This window comes from Schistocerca cancellata, chromosome 1 (assembly GCF_023864275.1).
Source record: "Schistocerca cancellata isolate TAMUIC-IGC-003103 chromosome 1, iqSchCanc2.1, whole genome shotgun sequence".
NCBI classification, from domain to species: Eukaryota; Metazoa; Arthropoda; class Insecta; order Orthoptera; family Acrididae; genus Schistocerca; species Schistocerca cancellata.
Genome location: NC_064626.1, coordinates 791,778,598 through 791,798,045, shown reverse-complemented (window position 1 = coordinate 791,798,045; position 19,448 = coordinate 791,778,598). Strand labels below are relative to the sequence as shown.

At 42.0% G+C, this 19,448-nt stretch overlaps 1 protein-coding gene across 1 annotated transcript in view; it reads right to left on the bottom strand.

The window, feature by feature from the left end:
- Positions 1 to 19,448, bottom strand: part of LOC126187625 (tenascin-like) — a 194,520-nt gene that overhangs the window by 32,052 nt on the left and 143,020 nt on the right. The window contains exons 7-8 of the mRNA XM_049928825.1: positions 9,921 to 10,067; positions 52 to 195 (exon numbers count right to left, since the gene is read on the bottom strand). Of these exons, the coding sequence (XP_049784782.1) occupies positions 52 to 195; positions 9,921 to 10,067 (291 nt within the window). The remainder of the gene's footprint in view (positions 1 to 51; positions 196 to 9,920; positions 10,068 to 19,448) is intronic.

Below are 19,448 nucleotides of genomic sequence, written 5' to 3'. Positions count from 1 at the left end.
GTTTCGCAGCCATGCGTATCCTGGGACTGGACACGGTGCACGTATACTCACTGCAATGCTTGAGGTCGGCGCTAGGAAAGTACCCGTCTGCGCATGCACAGGTACCGTTGGCGGCGCAGGCCGTGTGCTGTGAGTCGCCGTCCCCCTCCATGTAGCAGTGGCCCAGCTCGTCACCCGTACATGCCCTGCCGAACGCTGCAACAGCACCAACACACACATCATTTTTATTTATTCACATGCCTAAAGGATCCATAGCTGGAACAGACTCAGGTAATATTAAACCAATGACATTGCTTGCAATTATAGTGCATTTTCTCAGTGAAATTATGAACTTGTGAACACTCATGTGATTGGGTTGAAACCTTACCTCAGTATAAATTTCAATTTCATAACTGGATCGAACCGGGAATGCGTCTACACTAAGGTAACAAAAGTCATCCGATAGCGATATGCACAAATATACAGGGTGTTACAAAAAGGTACGGCCAAACTTTGATGAAATATTCCTCACACACAAATGAAGAAAAGATGTTATGTGGACATGTGTCCGGAAACGCTTGATTTCCATGTTAGAGCTCATTTTAGTTTCGTCAGTATGTACTGTACTTCCTCGATTCACCGCCAGTTGGCCCAATCGAGGGAAGGTAATATTGACTTCGGTGCTTCTGTTGACATGCGACTCATTGCTCTACAGTACTAGCATCAAGCACATCAGTACGTAGCATCAACAGGTCTGTGTTCATCACGAACATCGTTTTGCAGTCAGTGCAATGTTTACAAATGCGGAGTTGGCAGATGCCCATTTGATGTATGGATTAACACGGGGCAATAGCCGTGGCGCGGTACGTTTGTATCGAGACAGATTTCCAGAACGAAGGTGTCCCGACAGGAAGACGTTCGAAGTAATTGATCGGCGTCTTAGGGAGCACGGAACATTCCAGCCTATGACTCGCGACTGGGGAAGACGTAGAACGACGAGGACACCTGCAATGGACGAGGCAATTCTTCGTGCAGTTGACGATAACCCTAATGTCAGCGTGAGAGAAGTTGCTGCTGTACAAGGTAACGTTGACCACGTCACTGTATGGAGAGTGCTACAGGAGAACCAGTTGTTTCCGTACCATGTACAGCGTGTGCAGGCACTATCAGCAGCTGATTGGCCTCCACGGGTACACTTCTGCGAATGGTTCATCCAACAATGTGTCAATCCTCATTTCAGTGCAAATGTTCTCTTTACGGATAAGGCTTCATTTATCGTGATCAAATTGTAAATTTTCACAATCAACATGTGTGGGCTGACGAGAATCTGCACGCAATTGTGCAAGCACGTCATCAATACAGTTTTTCTGTGAACGTTTGCGCAGGCATTGTTGATGATGTCTTGATTGGGCCCCATGTTCTTCCACCTACGCTCAATGGAGCACGTTATCATGATTTCATACGGGATACTCTACCTGTGCTGCTAGAACATGTGCCTTTACAAGTACGACACAACATGTGGTTCATGCACGATGGAGCTCCTGCACATTTCAGTCGAAGTGTTCGTACGCTTCTCAACAACAGATTCGGTGACCGATGGGTTGGTAGAGGCAGACCAATTCCATGGCCTCCACGCTCTCCTGACCTCAACCCTCTTGACTTTCATTTATGGGGGCATTTGAAAGCTCTTGTCTACGCAATCCCGGTACCAAATGTAGAGACTCTTTGTGCTCGTATTGTGGACGGCTGTGATACAATACGCCATTCTCCTGGGCTGCATCAGCGCATCAGGGATTCCATGCGACTGAGGGTGGATGCATGTATCCCCGCTAACGGAGGACATTTTGAACATTTCCTGTAACAAAGTGTTTGAAGTCACGCTGGTAGATTCTGTTGCTGTGTGTTTCCATTCCATGATTAATGTGATTTGAAGAGAAGTAATAAAATGAGCTCTAACATGGAAAGTAAGCGTTTCCGGACACATGTCCACATAACATCTTTTCTTTCTTTGTGTGTGAGGAATGTTTCCTGAAAGTTTAGCCGTACAGTTTTGTAACACCCTGTAGATGGCAATAGTATCGTGTTCACAAGTTATTAAGTGGCAGTGCACTGGCAGAGTTGCCATATGTGCTTAGGTGATTCATGTGAACAGGTTTCCGACGAGATTATGGTCGCACGACAGCAATAACATACTTTAAATGCAGGTTGGGTGGTTGGAGCAAGATGCATGGGACGTTCCATTTCTGAAGTCGTTAGGGAATTCAGTATTGCGGGACCCACAGTGTCAAGAGTGTGCCGAGAATACAAACTTTCAGGCGTTATCCATCACCATGAACAACGTAGGAGCTGATGGCCTTCACTTAAAGATCGACAACAGCGGCTTTAGTGGAGAATTATCAGTGCTACAACAGACAAACAACACTGAACGAAATAAGCGTAGGAATCAGTGTGCGAGGTACGACGAACGTATCCGTTAGGACTGAGCCGCGAATTTTGGCGTTAATTGGCTGTGGCAGCAGACGACCAACGGCATCGTCAGCAGCGCCTCTCCTGGGCTCGTGACGGTACCAGTTGGACCCTAGACGATTGGAAAACCGTGACCTGGTCAGATGAGCCACGATTTCGGTTGGTAGGGGTTCCAGGGTGGCGCAGACCCAACAAACTCGTGACACAGGTCGTCAGCAAGGCACTGAGCAAACTGGTGGTGGCTCCATACTGGCGTGGGCTGTGTGTATGTGGAATGGACTGGGGCCTCTGTTGCAACTGAACGGATCACTGACAGGAAATGGTTATGACAGGATGTGTTCAGTTGCTTGGAGACCATGGACTTCATGTTTTGAAACAACGTTGGAATTTTTATGGATGACAATGTGCCATGTCACTGGGCCACAATGGTTCGCAGTTGGTTAGAAGAACATTCTGGACAATTCGAGCTAATGGATTGGCCACCCAGATGAACTCCATCGAACATATAGGGACACAATCGAGAGATCAGTTCGTGCACAGGCAGCACTTCCGTAATTATGGACGGCTATAGGGTACCAAGGCTTAGTATTACTGCAGGAGACCCCCAACAGATTTGTTGTGTACACACTCCGTGGAGCTGCTGCACTAGGCTCGACAAAAGTAGGTCTGAGGCAATAATGAGAAGTATTCCGGGACTTCTGTCACCTCAGTGTAAGTTTGGCTTACTGACATACAAAAATAATATTTTATGATGATTAGCGTAAAACAGTATGTACAAGTGTCGATGTGTCGTACAATTACGCTGTTAATGTGGTGATATACCAGATTTTTATATTTAATAACATCACTAATACATTACCTTTAGTCTTGCACTATAGAAGACTGAGTACCCACTGCCCTTATTTGTTTGCTACTGGTAGAACAGTTCATGTTAGACTACCTCAGACCATGATTCGAGATTAACTGTCCATCGTTTTATTGCGTATTAAGTAGTTATGCTACAACTAAGCACTGTCACATTGTTTTAATTTTATTTACAACCTTTTGTTTCAGCTTGCTATGATTTTAATCAGCGTAGCACTCCCCACCCCCTTACCCCCGCCTTTTTTAGCCGCTAATAGCACATAATATAAGATGTTCTCTGGCCATGTCACCAGCATAAACTTTTGTTTTTATAGATTATAGATTTTACTGTCACCTATTACACCGTGGCACTTTTTTTGCTGTAGAAAAGTATCTCTGTTCATATTTTAAATATTCACAACCATATATTTTAGGTTGTTATATAGTCTTTACTTGATGCATCATTTGCGGTATTATCTGCCAGTAGCCCCTTTTGCGTAAGATTACCTTAGGTCGTGATGCTAAAATAAGAACTGCTAATTTTTTCTTTTCATCACCTTTTTCTTAATATATCTTTAAGTTTGTATTGCGTTACATAATTTTAAAAAAATGCTTTATATGTCATTTGGTGAGCCATGTATTACAATAACTATTCTGACTCTGAATGTCAGCGATCGTGAGTCATGAATGTCGCTTTCTAGATGAAGTAAACATTATATGATGTTGTCTCAGGTTATGTTGCTAATGATGTACCGTCTGGCAGAAGGTGTGTCTAAGTTTTCTACGTACAAAATTTAATTAAAACTTCGTCCGCCCCTTCTTCCTGGATTTTACCGCGCACCTGCAGACACATTTTATGCCGTGGCAAACCGTTCATTCTAGAATTGAATTTTTTTTAACAATTGCGACCTTTAATACGTGCTTATAATAGAATACAGTACGTTACGTCTATAAGCCATGTATCGACCTACGGACACATTGATTCTATTTGCTGTATATTTGCTGTAACTGGTTCCTGCGTGTACAGAAGTGACAGTTGGTGTTCGACAACGAAAGCGAACACACATAATGTCCTACAACGTGGCATTAATTATAAAGATGACTGTTACTGCACGCAGCACGCTTTATGGTTTTAATTCTGACGCTTACAAGTTATGTGCTCGCTTTCATACCGGCTGTATCGCCGTTTATTAACAGCCTGTAGGTACAGTTTTGGGCTATCCATTGTAAAACGTTGTTGTATGTCAATAAGCCAAACTTATATGAGTTGTATCTTTGATTTGTTTCGTTGTAGACTGCGCCTGAAAATGGCCTGGAAGGCTGAAATTGGCCAATCGTGAAAAGGGCGATAAACTGAATACTTATGAAGGAAAAGCCAAGATGGAATGCTTCAAAATGTTCTTTAACAAATTTACAGCTTTGGTTCCCCACATGAAGAAAAAAAGTAAAAGTATATAGCGTTTTACTCGACATAAAAATTTTCAACTTATCTTAGAAAACAGATTAAGGAAAGGCAAACCCACGTTTCTAGCATTTGTAGACTTAGAGGAAGAATTTGACAATGTTGACTGGAATACTCTCTTTCAAATTCTGAAGGTGACAGGGATAAAATACAGGGAGCGAAAGGCTATTTACAGTTTGTACAGAAGCCAGATGGCAGTTATAAGAGTCGAGGGGGATGAAAGGAAAGCAGTGGTTGGGAAGGGAGTGAGACAGGGTTGTAGCCTATCCCGATGTTACTCAATCTATATATTGAGCAAGCAGTAAAGGAAACAAAAGAAAAATTCGGAGTAGTAATCAACAAAAGCAAAACGAGGATAATGGAATGTAGTCGAATTAAATCGGGCGATGCTGAGGGAATTAGATTAGGAAATGAGACACTTAAAGTAGTAAAGGAGTTTTGCTATTTGGGAAGCAAAATAGCTGATGATGGTCGATGTAGAGAGGATATAAAATGTAGACTGTCAATGGCAAGGAAAGCGTTTTTGTAGAAGAGAAATTTGTTAACATCGAGTTTAGATTTAAGTGTCAGGAGGTCGTTTCTGAAAGCGAAATTTTACGATTTTCCTGTATTTAATTTGTTTCTGAAGACACCCTCAAACACCTCGAACTCTCTCTGTACAGCTTTGTTTCACTCTGTATATAAATCATCTTCCATTTTGTTCTGATAATGTGGAAAAAAATGGTTTCGCTAATTACTAAAGAGCTGCACAGCCACTGAATCAGAAGACGCTACGGAGGAAAATATCAGCGGTAAATAAATCGGAATCTTTAAATATTTGACAGTGCATTATAATTTACTTAATTCGAAATTTTAATAAGCCGTGCAGGGTTGAAGGTAAAATATTTGAGCTGAAAACGTTACGTACTGGAAATGAGAAAGCATTTAGGGCTGAGGGGAATGTGAAATCTTAGTGCACGCTCAGTTCAGAAACACACTTGAAACCTTATGCAGACTGATGGCCTTGTACTAATTTTGATAGCCCGTTTTAGCTGGCAAACGCCGGAATGCATCATACTGACGTCTAGCAGAAGTTAAGTTTGCGAACACTATGACAGGCTATGACAATGTCTGCCATTGAGGGCAAGTTTTACACTGTTCGCTTGATGAACATCGATTTCTGTACATTGTTTTCCAGTGGAAGTTCTATAGACATTGTTCCATAGTGTGAGAAATGTATCACTGGAAATTCGGTGCAAAAATGACCTCAAGGACAAAATAATTCCCCATTGAGCTCACGGTAACAGAGACAGACGCATGGAACAGGCTAATGTTCGTTATGATGGGAAACTTGTAAATAAGAAAATGAGGTCACAAATGAAACTATTCTAAACGAGCCGATTGAAATCAGCGAAAGTGATGTGTGGTACCGCAGCTGTCGCAATATATTCGTCACGTCGTATCCAGACCGCTTCTCAATATTTGCAAATGAAATTTACTGCACGATAAGGAGGGAGCTACGATGAGTGAGTATGCCAAAAACATCCAGCGTAGGATACTTTTCACTCTTATGGCAAGTTTAAGTGGAAACTGAAATTGATGTCGATATCATTTTACTGGACGTCATAGCCTAAAAATTTAGAACGTTTACCACCGTTCTAAATGTCCGTTTCTTGTATTTTTTATTTTTAATAAAGTATGATATCACTATAAATCTGTTTTCAGTAAATCGAAGAAACATAAATACTTTTGTTTCCGTATCTCGAAAGGTGTAGAAATTTGCACCACATATGTAACTGCGAAAGTGTGTGATTCGAGGGGAGGAGAGAATAGAAGAGTAAGCCTACGAAACAGTTCTTCTACATCTACATCTACATGGATACCTGCACATTTAAGTGCCTGGCAGAGGATTTCCGAGGGAACAAAAGAATAATTCTTACGAAACAGTTTCCAAGCGATCATTGCGAAGAGAACTGTGCGGACTGGACGTTTGAAGGCGTGTGCCTCGCAGATCGTCATTGCACACGAGAGTGGGCCAAAGAACAAGGAAATTAAATAGTAGGTGAGGGGGGCTGTGTATCGTGTGATCGATGAGTAACAATTTTGAGACTTTTCAACTGAAGCGAGCCATAAAATTCGTATCGTTAAACTCCCAGTCTTAATCTCATATAAAATGTCTAGGACTATTTGCAACTACTTTGAATGTAGCAATCAACATCCCGGCAATCTGGTGACTCTACGGTATCTAATCATCAGTTAGTTAGATACGACATACGTGAAGAAACTCGTGGACCGTCTTCCTCCCTGAAATGAGGTCTTTATGAGGACCTAAGGCTGCGTTACACGATTTAAACGTCACGTCTCCCAGTAGCGGGAAAGTTTTTGTCCGGTGCGTATGTGCAGTGCCATGTTTTGTGATGTGCTTGGACCCTCCTCGGCTTGTTGTCCTTAATGTGGTCGATAGGTACGTTGCTGCTCAAGTTTCTTCTATACTACAATGGCGCCCTTCCTGAAGTCATCCAGGTGTGAGGAGATTCCAGAAATGATGAATCAGTTGCTCGCCAACCAACACAGAATGCTATTTCCTCGGTTGATTCCTGATACGTGAACAAAAGTGTAGACGAGATGGCAGCGATGTTATCGTGCACTATTATCTTAACCCAGTGAGTGTCTTCGGCTACTGCATGACATGACCATTTTATTGACTTTTTTTGAGTACCAGTACCATCGAAGCTATTGCAGGACAGACACATATGTGGTACAATCAGTATCTCTGCGAGTGTACTGCATTGTAGCGGACACTTACAGCGTTCAAAGCAACGGTCGGCTCGGAGATGTGTTATGTAACTGTAGGAGATAGTGACATGTGGTTTTTTATACAATAATCATATTGAGGAGATAACTGACGGTGGAAGTAAATATATCCAAAGTTACTGTTGAGTAAATTTGAGTTTGTACTATCGCTTTTATGAGTGGTTTCGAAATGAAACCACGGGAGCAGTATATACTTTTAATAGAAATTTATTTAATTTGAGGCCCATTTTGCTTGATATTTAGGATAATAATTTACTTTGGACATCGTGACTTCATGGAAGTTTCGATATGTGTCTAGGAAGAACGCGAAATTGTTTTCAAATGTATCTCGCAAAACGATTGGCTATTGAAAACTGTGTGTCCCGGTGGCTCCAAAGTGAGACCATAACCTTAAAACAATTGACTGTTTACTTTTTGCTGATTTCTTCTAGTACTCGTAGCTTACTATAATCAAAAAAGTCAATTTTGTGAAAAAAATTATAATTACATTTTCTTATGTTATTGGGACTCAAAGGGTTAAAAGACGAACCCATCACCAAAACGTTTACCTTAGGACAAGCAAATAGGTTAGAGAATCCTATAGCGATACTGGACGGCCCTTGAATTACCGACGATAGCAAAGAGAGGTGTCGAACATGCTTGTATTAAAGCGGCTCAGAATATGGTTGACCCACTTCGCTGTTAAACTCAGCAGATTGCATCCCTGGACTCTTGTATGACAGTCATTGCGGGTGAAAGAAATCTTGCACCCTTCGAATAAAAGAATAAAAAACCATTGATCCGTGTTCAGTTACAGACGTTCCGTTGGCGACTTTATTGGCGCAGTTGTCTCGGAAGAGGCAGCGCACAATTCGGTTCCGTTCTCCACGGGACATCTACGAGCCGTAATTTCAGGTAGCTGCCGGCATTGTTGACCGATAGTAGCCACAAGTCGATCCTCTATATTTTGTATCTGAAGAAAGTGGCCGAATGTATCAAAGGCATAAATGTCGCATACGTCAGTATGGCGGGCAACTTAGGTGCTGACAGCCCGTCTTCTTTCTTGCAAAGTGGCAAAGTGCGCACCATCTTATGTAGATATGATTCGTCGAGGCATGTTGATGGACTGATCACCGCAATGTCCCTTAGTGGGCTCTACTAAGCAAGAATGCAGGATTATTTTTACCTCCACCATCGATACTGTGTGGTTACAGAGTACTGAATGGCAGCTAGCTCTAAATGTGAAAAAATGTAAGTTAATGCAGATGAGCAGGAAGATCAAACCTGTAAAGAACGATTACAGTATTACTAGTGTCCTGCTTGACACAGTGTAGTCGTTTAAATATCTAAGGCTTGTAAAGCAAATGTAGCACTCATAATAAATGGGACCGACTCCTTCATTAAAAATGATGTCCCACAGCACAGCTAGCAGGAGACAGTTAATCAGTGGGATCAATGGCATCCATGTCATTCACACTTGATTCTCTGAAGAAGAGAAATTTGTTAATATCGAGTTTAGATTTAAGTGTCAGGAAGTCGTTTCTGGAAGTATTTGTATGAAGTGTAGCCATGTATGGAAGTGAAACATGGACTATAAATAGTTTGGACAAGAAGATAATAGAAGCTTTCGAAATGTGTTGCTACAGAAGAATGCTGAAGATTAGATGGGTAGGTCACATAACTAATGAGGAGGTATTGAATAGAATTGGGGAGAAGAGGAATTTGTGGCACTAGAAGAAGGGATCGGTTGGTAGGCCATGTTCTGAGGCACCAAGGGATCACCAATTTAGTATTGGAGGGCAGCGTGGAGGGTAAAAATCGTAGAGGGAGACCAATAGATGAATACACTAAGCAGATTCAGAAGGATGCAGGCTGCAGTACGTACTGGGAGATGAAGCAGCTTGCACAGGATAGAGTAGCATGGAGATCTGCATAAAACCAGTCTCAGGACTGAAGACCACAACAACAACAACTTATAAAATCATTAGGAGAAAATTTTTTGAAAACTTACTGAAAATATTTTGAAACCATGTACCGCTTATCACTGACTATTAACGGTGGGCGGTAGAGACCAGGTTGTCTACCACTGAGCGGAAGTCTATAGTCGCGCACTGAAGAGGGTCGCTTCTTATTCGCAGCGCCCTCGCCCTGCATCGGCGCAGCTGCGGCCAGCAGCGAGATGGTTTGTTTGGGGAAGGAGACCAGACAGCGAGGTCATCGGTCTCATTGGATTAGGGAAGGACGGGGAAGGAAGCCGGCCGTGCCCTTTCAAAGGAACCATCCCAGCATTTGCGTGGAGCGATTTAGGGAAATCACGGAGAACCTAAATCAGGATGGCCGGACGCGGGATTGAACCGTCGTCCTCCCGAATGCGAGTCCAGTAGCAGCGAGTACTTACTCAGCGTGCGGTAGCAGGTGTAGTTGTAGTAGTGTGCTGTCGGGTCGCAGACGCAGCGCCCGTTCGTCGAGTTGCAGCGCCCCAGGCTGCCCATCGCCTCGGAACACTCCCAGCTCTGCTCGCAGCTGGCGTTGTACGCCGCAGCCTCTGTAACAAACCACAGTCCCGAGGTGTGGACCTAATGCTTTCTTAACATAGTGCTTCTCAAAAAAATGGTTCAAATGGTTCTGAGCACTATGGGACTTAACATCTGAGGTCATCAGTCCCCTAGAACTTAGAACTACTTAAACCTAACCAACCTAAGAGGACATCACACACATCCATGCCCGAGGCAGGATTCGAACCTGCGACCGTAACAGCAGCGCGGACTGAAGCGCCTAGAACCGCTCGGCCACAACGACCGGCAGTGCTTCTCATCCTTCCAATTACGTGTTATACACTACGTCACAAAAAAAGTGAGGCACCCAGAGGACATGGTCGGATATCAATGTGACTTCTTACACACACGCACCATCGACGGGTATGTAAATGGTTACAGCTGCAATTCTCTTTGACAGCTATAACAGTCACCATAGAACATTAGTGTTATTCATGTTTAGTGGTGTTACCTGTAAGGTATGTAAGAGGCGTTAACTGCGTCAGATTTTGAGTGATCACTGTGAAGCACATGGAGATGCTACTTACTCACGAGACTGCGTTGTCATCACCTCACAAAGTATGAAAGGGTTCCCACTGTGCGTCCAAATCTGTGGGGCCTTCAGAGGTGACATTGGTCCGCTGTCGACTGCATGGGAACCACTTGGATGATATCGTCCAGGATACCGAGCAGCATACATAGCACACGCCCGTTGGGCATTTTGATCACAATAGCCATACATCAACACGATATCGACCTTTTCCGCAATTGGTAAACGGTCCATTTTAACACGGGTAATACATCACGAAGCAAATACCGTCCGCACTGGCGGAATGTTACGTGATACCACGTACTTATACATTTATGACTATTACAGCACCATCTATCACAAAGCGAAAAAAGTGGTCCAACTAAAACATTCATATTTAATTACGTACTACACGAATATGTAATAAAAATGGGGGTTCCTTATTTTAAAAAACGCAGTTGAGATCCATTTGACCTATGGCAGCGCCATCTAGCGGGCCAACCATAGCGCCATCTAGTTTTCCCCTTCAAGCTAGACGAGTTTCGTTCTTTGTAGTCTTTTCGTTTGACGCTTATTTCGTGAGATATTTTGCCCGGTTACTATCAATGGACCACCCTGTCTGTATACCTGTCTGTAAACATTGACACTGCTAAAGGTTTAATGAGTGACTTGCGTTACTCGATATATTTTGATCACCCTGAATGATGTACAAGCATTTAAAGTTTGTTGTAAGACATCTTGTAGTATACCATGAGCTGTATTCAAATGTATGTAATTAGCAATTAATTTTTTGATACAACTCGGCGTGTACAACAAGTACCTTTTAACAAATGGATACAAGCTGCAGAGAACCCAGCATACAATATTTTAATATCTGAATTGTTATCAGTTATACTGGTGATGGAGTTGCGGTGTGTGGCCAAGAATTTATGGACACTCCACTTTAAGTGCTCCATACGGCATCATGCTACGCGATAAGTGGGATGGAAGTGTGACCATTACTGCTAAACTGCACTTGGCAGCACTACATATATAGATGATCTATTTGTCATATCGAAACCAGTCATCATGAATTAAAAAAGTAATGATCTGCACACTGTTTTTCATTCATTCTGCCGGCCGGGGTGGCCGAGCCGTTCTAGGCGCTACAGTCTGGAACCGCGCGTCCGATACGGTTGCAGGTTCGAATCCTGCCTCGGGCATGGATATGTGTGCTGTCCTTAGGTTAGTTAGGTTTAAGTAGTTCTAAGTTCTAGGGACTGATGACCTCAGAAGTTAAGTCCCATAGTTCTCAGAGCCATTTGAACTATTTTTTTCATTCATTCTCATGACAACATTTAAGGGTATGGGGTTTCAATTTCGACTTGATGGAATATAGACAATTTATAGATACAATATCTGATCAAATGTTATCATACAAATTTTCTGAAGCGGCCGTTCAGTCTTTTAGAACGAATACTGTTCAGCAGTGAGGAGTGTGTCATAGTTACTGGGATAGACGACTGAAAACCGGCAAAGTGTATTTCATAATCAAGACTTTGGGCGACGTCTCTCAAAAATCCGTTTAATAATGTTGTTCAGACTTGGTGATGTTTATTGTGCCGGCAAATTTCTCTCTTATACCTCGAATCGACTATCCTGGGACTTGGTTTTGAGTATTACACTTGCATTTCGTGTAGTCACTGTTTTGCGATCAAAGAATTAGCCGTGTACCACGACTCAACAGTAAAGACGACAAAAAAGAAATTTGTCACATGTAACATATAATATAGGGTGTGAAATGGCAGCACTGTCTCGCAAGTTGGCTACACTGCATTTTATCGTAAAGTGTAGTACGGCTGTGTGTTCGTGCGTCGGTTGTTGAGAGAAGCTCGAATTATTGAGTTGTTACAGAAATGAGGCTGTTGGCATAAGAACGACCATTTGATGTTGTGGAGCATTACATAAAGATAGGCTCCGTCAATGAGTGTAAAGAAATGTTCCAAGCGAAGTATCCTGGCAGGAAACTATCCATGATCAGCACTGTTCAAGATCTGCACAAAAAATGGAGGATTGTAGGAGCCTTTCAGAACTTGCAGAGGAATAGGCGACCGCCAGTAAGTATCCTTGAAACCACAGACAGAATTCCCATAGACTTTACAGGAGGTCCCCGCAAGTCGATAAGGAGGTTGTCACCGCAGGTTGGTGTATCATGGTGTCATAGTGTACTAAAAGAAATGAAATTAAAAGCCTATTGTGTGATTGTGTTGTAAGAGTTGAAATTTGAGGATCAAGAAGAAAAAAAAAAAGAGTCAATTATTGTTATATGGCTGTTTACATCAGTTGCTAACGGTTACGTGGACTCGTTGCTTTACTCCATGTCAGATGAGGCCTGGTTTCATTTGTAAGGTGTAAGGGTTGAAATGCGCACGATGGTCAGTTGGAGCTGATGATACACACTCCTACTGCTGATCTGACATTTCAAGATCGTGTGTGTTTGTGTTTACAGGAATGTATATATAAGGCTGAGAACTGAATTGCTAAAAACTAGGTTCAAGTAATAATACTTATAGTATAAAGTAGATTAGGTTGTGTTTGGGTTAGTGTGGTAATTTATGTTGGAGATATTCTGGGGGCGCCAGACGGCTGCTTGTGACGTCAGAGCAGGCAGGACTTAACATCTGCAGGGCAGTGCGGCGTGTCATGGAACTCCATTGATGGCGAAGTTCTGTGATCGTGGGACTTGGTAACTATGGAGATCAGTAGAAAACGCAGAACTGGACATGACGCTGAAGCATTATGAAAACGTGTTATGGATTTTAAGAAATTGTAGTCGATCAGAAGTCAAATTTGTAATTGCAATAGTAAACCCTTGTTTGTGAACCTACCAGCACCGGTTACTACGTAACAGTAGTTATTTCACAGGAGGAGGCTAGCGGATGACGGGGTCCCTACGAAACGAGTAAGAAGATCGTATCAAGAAGGAGAGGATGCTCGCAAAGGTTATGTTAACTGCCAGAATTGCAGATACTGGTCGCAGGACAACCCATATGCTCTACATGAAGAACCTCTACACTCAGAGAAGATAGATCTCTCGTACGCGTTGTCCGGAACACTTGACTGGTCCCTTATTTTTCAGTTACATCTTAAACAGAGAGAGATATCTAGAGATCTTTGACTCTTTCTATACAGAATTGACAAATGCCAAAAAAAAAACTACGTGCAATGTTCCAACAAAATGGAGAAACCGTTCAAATATCTTACCACAGAATTGCCCAAATCACGAACGTGTTTCCTGAAGACAGTTGTCAGTAGAGGCTTCTGGACTCTTTATGTCCCTGGAGTTACCTCGTGTGATTTTTATTTATGGGGCAGACTAAAAAGCAAAACGCATGGTGGCAATCCTCGCATAATAGACGATCTTAAAGGGAATATTACTAGAGAAATTAAAAACAACAAGCCTGCAGAACTACAGCGTGTTGCTGATAACGTCATCACACGAAGTCAGCGATGACTGGAGGCTCATGGCCACCACTTCCAGTATCTCTCATAAACAGGTAGCTACATGTTTTTAACACTATTATCTGTAATATTTTAAACATAGCTGCACAACAGCAACGGTTTCACGTAATAAAATTATAAACAGCCGACCAGTTGCAATGGTTAAAGAAATTCTTTACCTAGGTTTAGACAAATATAAATTTGTCTTCTTCAGAAGGTAGCAATTTTACCTTAGTAAGGACTAACGTACCATCGCCGTTTTTACAATTGTCGGCATAGATCCATGTTTCAAAAATAAAATATAGCCCTAGAATTAGGGTTTGTCACGTAAATATAAAATAGCTCATGGATCTTGCAGCGCTCGCAACCGAACTATGTTGCAGACTTCGATGTCTCAACAACTCCGACGAACTGTGTGTTCATTATCGTTAAAATTAGAAATATTGTGAGGTACACCCAGTGCCTCCGAGTGAACTGTCAAGTAATAATAATTACGCTAAAACTCTAGCTCCCTAATCTCATCTTTCACTTACGTCATACTTACCTTTACTACTATTGGAAAATCGTATCGTTGATTTGTCAGAGAAAAATTTTAAATGAGTAATATTGTCAGGTTCTCTTGTTAAAATTATGACTGAGAGTGATCAGTAATGACACCTCAATAATTTAGCTATTCTGTTCCATAAATAATCAGATACAATTACCATTATTACAGTCCGACTGAAGTAACTTCTTTCTCTGCTTTTCTTCTTCATATTCGTCTTCCTTTTATCCATTATTGGTTGTTGGCGACCACACGATGCATTATTAACTGCAATCCATAGTGCTTGATTGGCACTTGGAAATCCTTTTCTTCTTTTACCCTCAATCTTCCCTTCTCTTATCTACTCTAGATATACATGTTTCGCTATTCGAGAGCTAATTTCGTCCCAGGTACACTGTTTTTTATACATTGTTAACATTTCTCGTCATCTGCGTATTCTTCACAATTTTTCGGTATTGGTTACTTTTGCTGTCCATGGTATTTTGATCATTCTGCGATTAATCCAATTTCACAGATGTTTAAGTCTATACTCTGGAGAATTTTCTTAAATTTTATACAAGTGTTGCGGGCTTTCTGTGTTCGACTGTTGTTTGTACATTCATGTAACTTCCAAATTACTTAAGATGAGGAACGTCAATGAGCTTCATTTGCAAATTTCTTGAGCTTTGTACATGTAAGTATACGTTACTGAGAGGAAACTTAGATTTTTGCCATAATGGTTTTCATAAATCAAACATTTCATTACCGATCATTTTGTATTGTATTGTATGTTAACCGGGGGCCTAGAAACGACGGAGAGGCTCCACAACCCCACTACTACTGACGCAGTCCACTTCACCCCTCAGCCACCCCACACCGAACCACTCTTTCAGGGTTATTGTGCGGTTCGGCCCCCGGTGGACGCCACCAGGGAACGTCTCCACACCAGACGAGTGTAACCCCTATGTTTGCGTGCTAATGGTGGTGTATGCTTACGTGGAGAACTTGTTTCCGCAGCAGTCGCCGACATAGTGTAGCTGAGGTGGAATAAGGGGAACCAGCCCGCATTCGCTGAGGCAGATGGAAAACCGCCTAAAAACCATCCAAAGACTGGCCGGCTCACCGGACGTCGACACAACTCCGCCGGGCGGATTCGTGTCGGGGACCAGGCGCTCTCTCCCAGTCCGGAAAGTCGTGCGTTAGACGGCACGGCTAACCGGCAGGGCAACGATCATTTACTTATTACTCCAAATTATTACTTTCGGTTTTCATAACGAAACAATTACTAACGTTTTCCCGCTGTTATTTCTACCGTGTTGTTGTGTTCGTTATGTGTGAGTAAGCTTTCTGTTGACACACTTTTACTTAAGCAAGAACGTCATTATTACTGTTCCGATTATCGATTAGATAGCGAACAGATATTGTCCAGCGAGGCTGGCGACCGTTTGATTTTACAAATTAAGTCATCGGATTTTTCTGTATGTTACTCGGGATTTCATGGTATCTCTCGTTTCGTTCGGTCTTTACTGTGCGTGATTGCACTGTTTTACATACATTATTCACAATTAAAGGAAACAGAGGGTATGGAAAGTTATGTGTTAAAGTAACTTGTTGAACGAGGGTTGATTGAACAGTAATGCCTCCACCTTCGCAACTCTTCAACAGTTGGCAGCATTGGAATGCGGCAGGTACTGGCTTGTTCTGTAGCCTCTTCTCTACAGCTCCAGTTGTCGGGCAGCCTTAGCATTGAACGGTTGTGTTGTTACAGTGTAAAGTATGGAACCCTGCGCAGAAGGTCGGTCAATGCTATTTAAGCAACGTGCAGTCATTGAACTCTTGACAGCAGAAGGTCTCACTCCAAAGGAGATTCATCAGAGGATGAAAGCAGTTTATGGTGATTGTGATGATGTGAGTACTATGCGTCGTTGGGCGAGCAAGTTTAAAGATGTTGGGTTGGGAACATCTGACCTGCATGACAAGAGTTGGACGTCATGTGACTGCAGACACCGAGTTTCACAAGCAAAATGTTGACAAATTCATTCAGGACGATCGTTGTATCACTTACTGAGAAATTGCAAGCACAATCGGCATTTCACGAGAACGTGTGGGTGACATTATTGCTTCGTTTGGCTATCGGAAGATCTGTGCAGGATGGATACCCCAGATGCTGACTCCTGAAATGCAAGCGCACAGACTTGAAATTTTCCAGGAACTCCTCTCGCGTTACGAGAATGAAGGTGACGCCTTTCTCCATTCAATTGTGACAGGAGAATGATGAAGATGTTAAGAGAACTGTGAGACTGTGGTTGCGTAAACAGAGTGTCCACTTCTTCTGTGACGGCTTCAGAAAACTTGTTCATCGTTGGCAGAAATGTATCCAATTGGGTGACGACTATGTGTAAAAGTGAGTATTGGTACTTAAAGATCACATTCTAAGGATTATTTATGTGCTTGATTTATTAAAATATTCCCATTTAAACCCAATTAACGATGGTGAAGGCGTTACTTTTCATTCAACCCTCGTAGGTATTCACTTGAAAACGATTGACTTAAAATCTTCTTGCTACGATTAGGCTCATGCGATCATCCTCAGTATATTCGCATACTGGTGCCAGTATAGAACCGGAAGCTTCGGTTGACTAAAAGAAGAGCTCAGTTTATAGAAGACATACTGGAACGCCAAGGAATCCTCAGTCTGGTGACAGAGGAGTTGTAGACAGAGAGCAAGGCTTGTCTACAGTAAGCAGGTTCAAGTGGATTTAGGTTTCAGTAGACCACATCGACAAGAGCTTCATGTTTACATTGTACCGGAAAAACTGGGGAAATAATTTGTTAAATACTGTGTTAAGGACAACGAAGAATATTCTCTTACTATTTTGTACTTCATTCAGCTGTGTGTATTGTTTCTTGAGTCATTAGAAATGCTTACCAAGTAAAAAAACAACAATAAACCCAACTGAGTCGAAGAAAGAAGTAGCTATCATAATATTTGGATTTGTAGTTATCAGATTACTGCTTCTACATATTTTAGAAAGTTATACTTTCACAGTTTTTATGTTTAGATGGATGTCACTTTCAACTTTATGCATCACTTTTTCCAGAGAAAATTAACAATTTTCGACTTTATTTTCGAAGAAAGAAACAGTTATCCGCACGTCTCTCTCAAATTAATTCAAGGTCAAAGGTTTTCTCTCTTTACTGTTTGGTTGGGTTGTTCAAATGGCTCTGAGCACTATGGGACTTAACATCTATGGTCATCAGTCCCCTAGAACTTAGAACTACTTAAACCTAACTAACCTAAGGACAGCACACAACACCCAGTCATCACGAGGCAGAGAAAATCCCTGACCCCGCCGGGAATCGAACCCGGGAACCCGGGCGTGGGAGGCGAGAACGCTACCCCACGACCACAAGCTGCGGACGTTTGGTTGGGAATTACAGTTTTTTCGTAAAGGAAAAATAACACCTAAGACTAAGTCAGAAACAAGCTTATCCCTATAACTACCAACGTCCTCAGAGGTCCTTCAGTTTAATGAAATTTTAAGACTTCTTCTAATTTATCTTATTAGTCACAGTTTTGGAAAATAAGTATAAAAGTTTACCTATGGATTTGTGTTAACTTGTTGGTTCACGTTTCCACCCGTACAGAGTTCGCAAGCCCATGCGGTTAGTAACAGTCTTTAAACAACCAGATGCCTGTATGCGCACCGTCTGTTAAGTCATTAGGTATTGTTAACCCGCGTTGCTGTTATTTCAACATTCAACAGGGCGCCTTTTGATAAGTACATGTTTATTTTGGTGCATTATTCATAACCGTATCGTCTGTTCTACAAAAAATGGTTCAAATGGCTCTGAGCACTATGGAACTTAACATCTATGGTCATCAGTCCCCTGGAACTTAGAACTACTTAAACCTAAATAACCTAAGGACATCACACACATCCATGCCCGAGGCAGGATTCGAACCTGCGACCGTAGCAGTCGCCCGGTGTCTGTTCTACAAAGTGAGATGAGGAGTACTACCAGATGATGAAATAATGGTATTATTGGAGCAGTCTTCTGATTTTAAAAACCAACCTAATGAATTTGAATTTTACAGTAATAACGATAGCGAGGTAGATGTCGCTGAAAGCTCAGAACAACACGATGATGACGACGACCATGAAGAATCCATTTATGAAGTAGGATAAGAAAAATCTAGTGCAAATTCTGCTGTGATTTATTGTTTTCTCGCAATGGGAGTGAAATAATGAAATATGAGCTACAGCCCCTCAGGTTGGAATTTCTGTTGGACAAAGCAAAAAGAATGTATCGAAAGGAGATCAGAGACCTACAAGATATTCGATTAGGAACTGTGATATTGAACGGTCTTGTCTTATATTGTTCTCTCGTGGAACCCTCATTGAGAAAGTGTGTATGTGGACCAACAAGGAAGGTCTAAGCGTTTACAAGGTCTAGATGGAAACAAGTTAGCATGAAATGAAAAAGTTTCTTGGTGTTCTGTGCCTGACAGTGGTTTACAAGTCGAGAAATGACTATATCAGTCAGTTTTGGAGTGTCGAGAATGCCCAACCACTGTTCAGTGAAGTTATGTCTATTCTATTCTATTCTGAGAGAGTTTTGACAATGCAGTAGCTCGACCTGAGGATATCTCAAGTGACAAACTGGAATGAGAGAAGATTTTGAGATACGAGAAACTACCCAGAGGTATGCCTACATTTCAGGATGGAGTATGACTGTGGATGAACAGTTGGTCATATATCGAGGTCGGTGTCCATTTAGACAATACATACCATCAAAACTTGGTAGATACGGAACGAAGTTCTGGCACTTCGTGAAAGTACAAGCTACTGGGGAAGG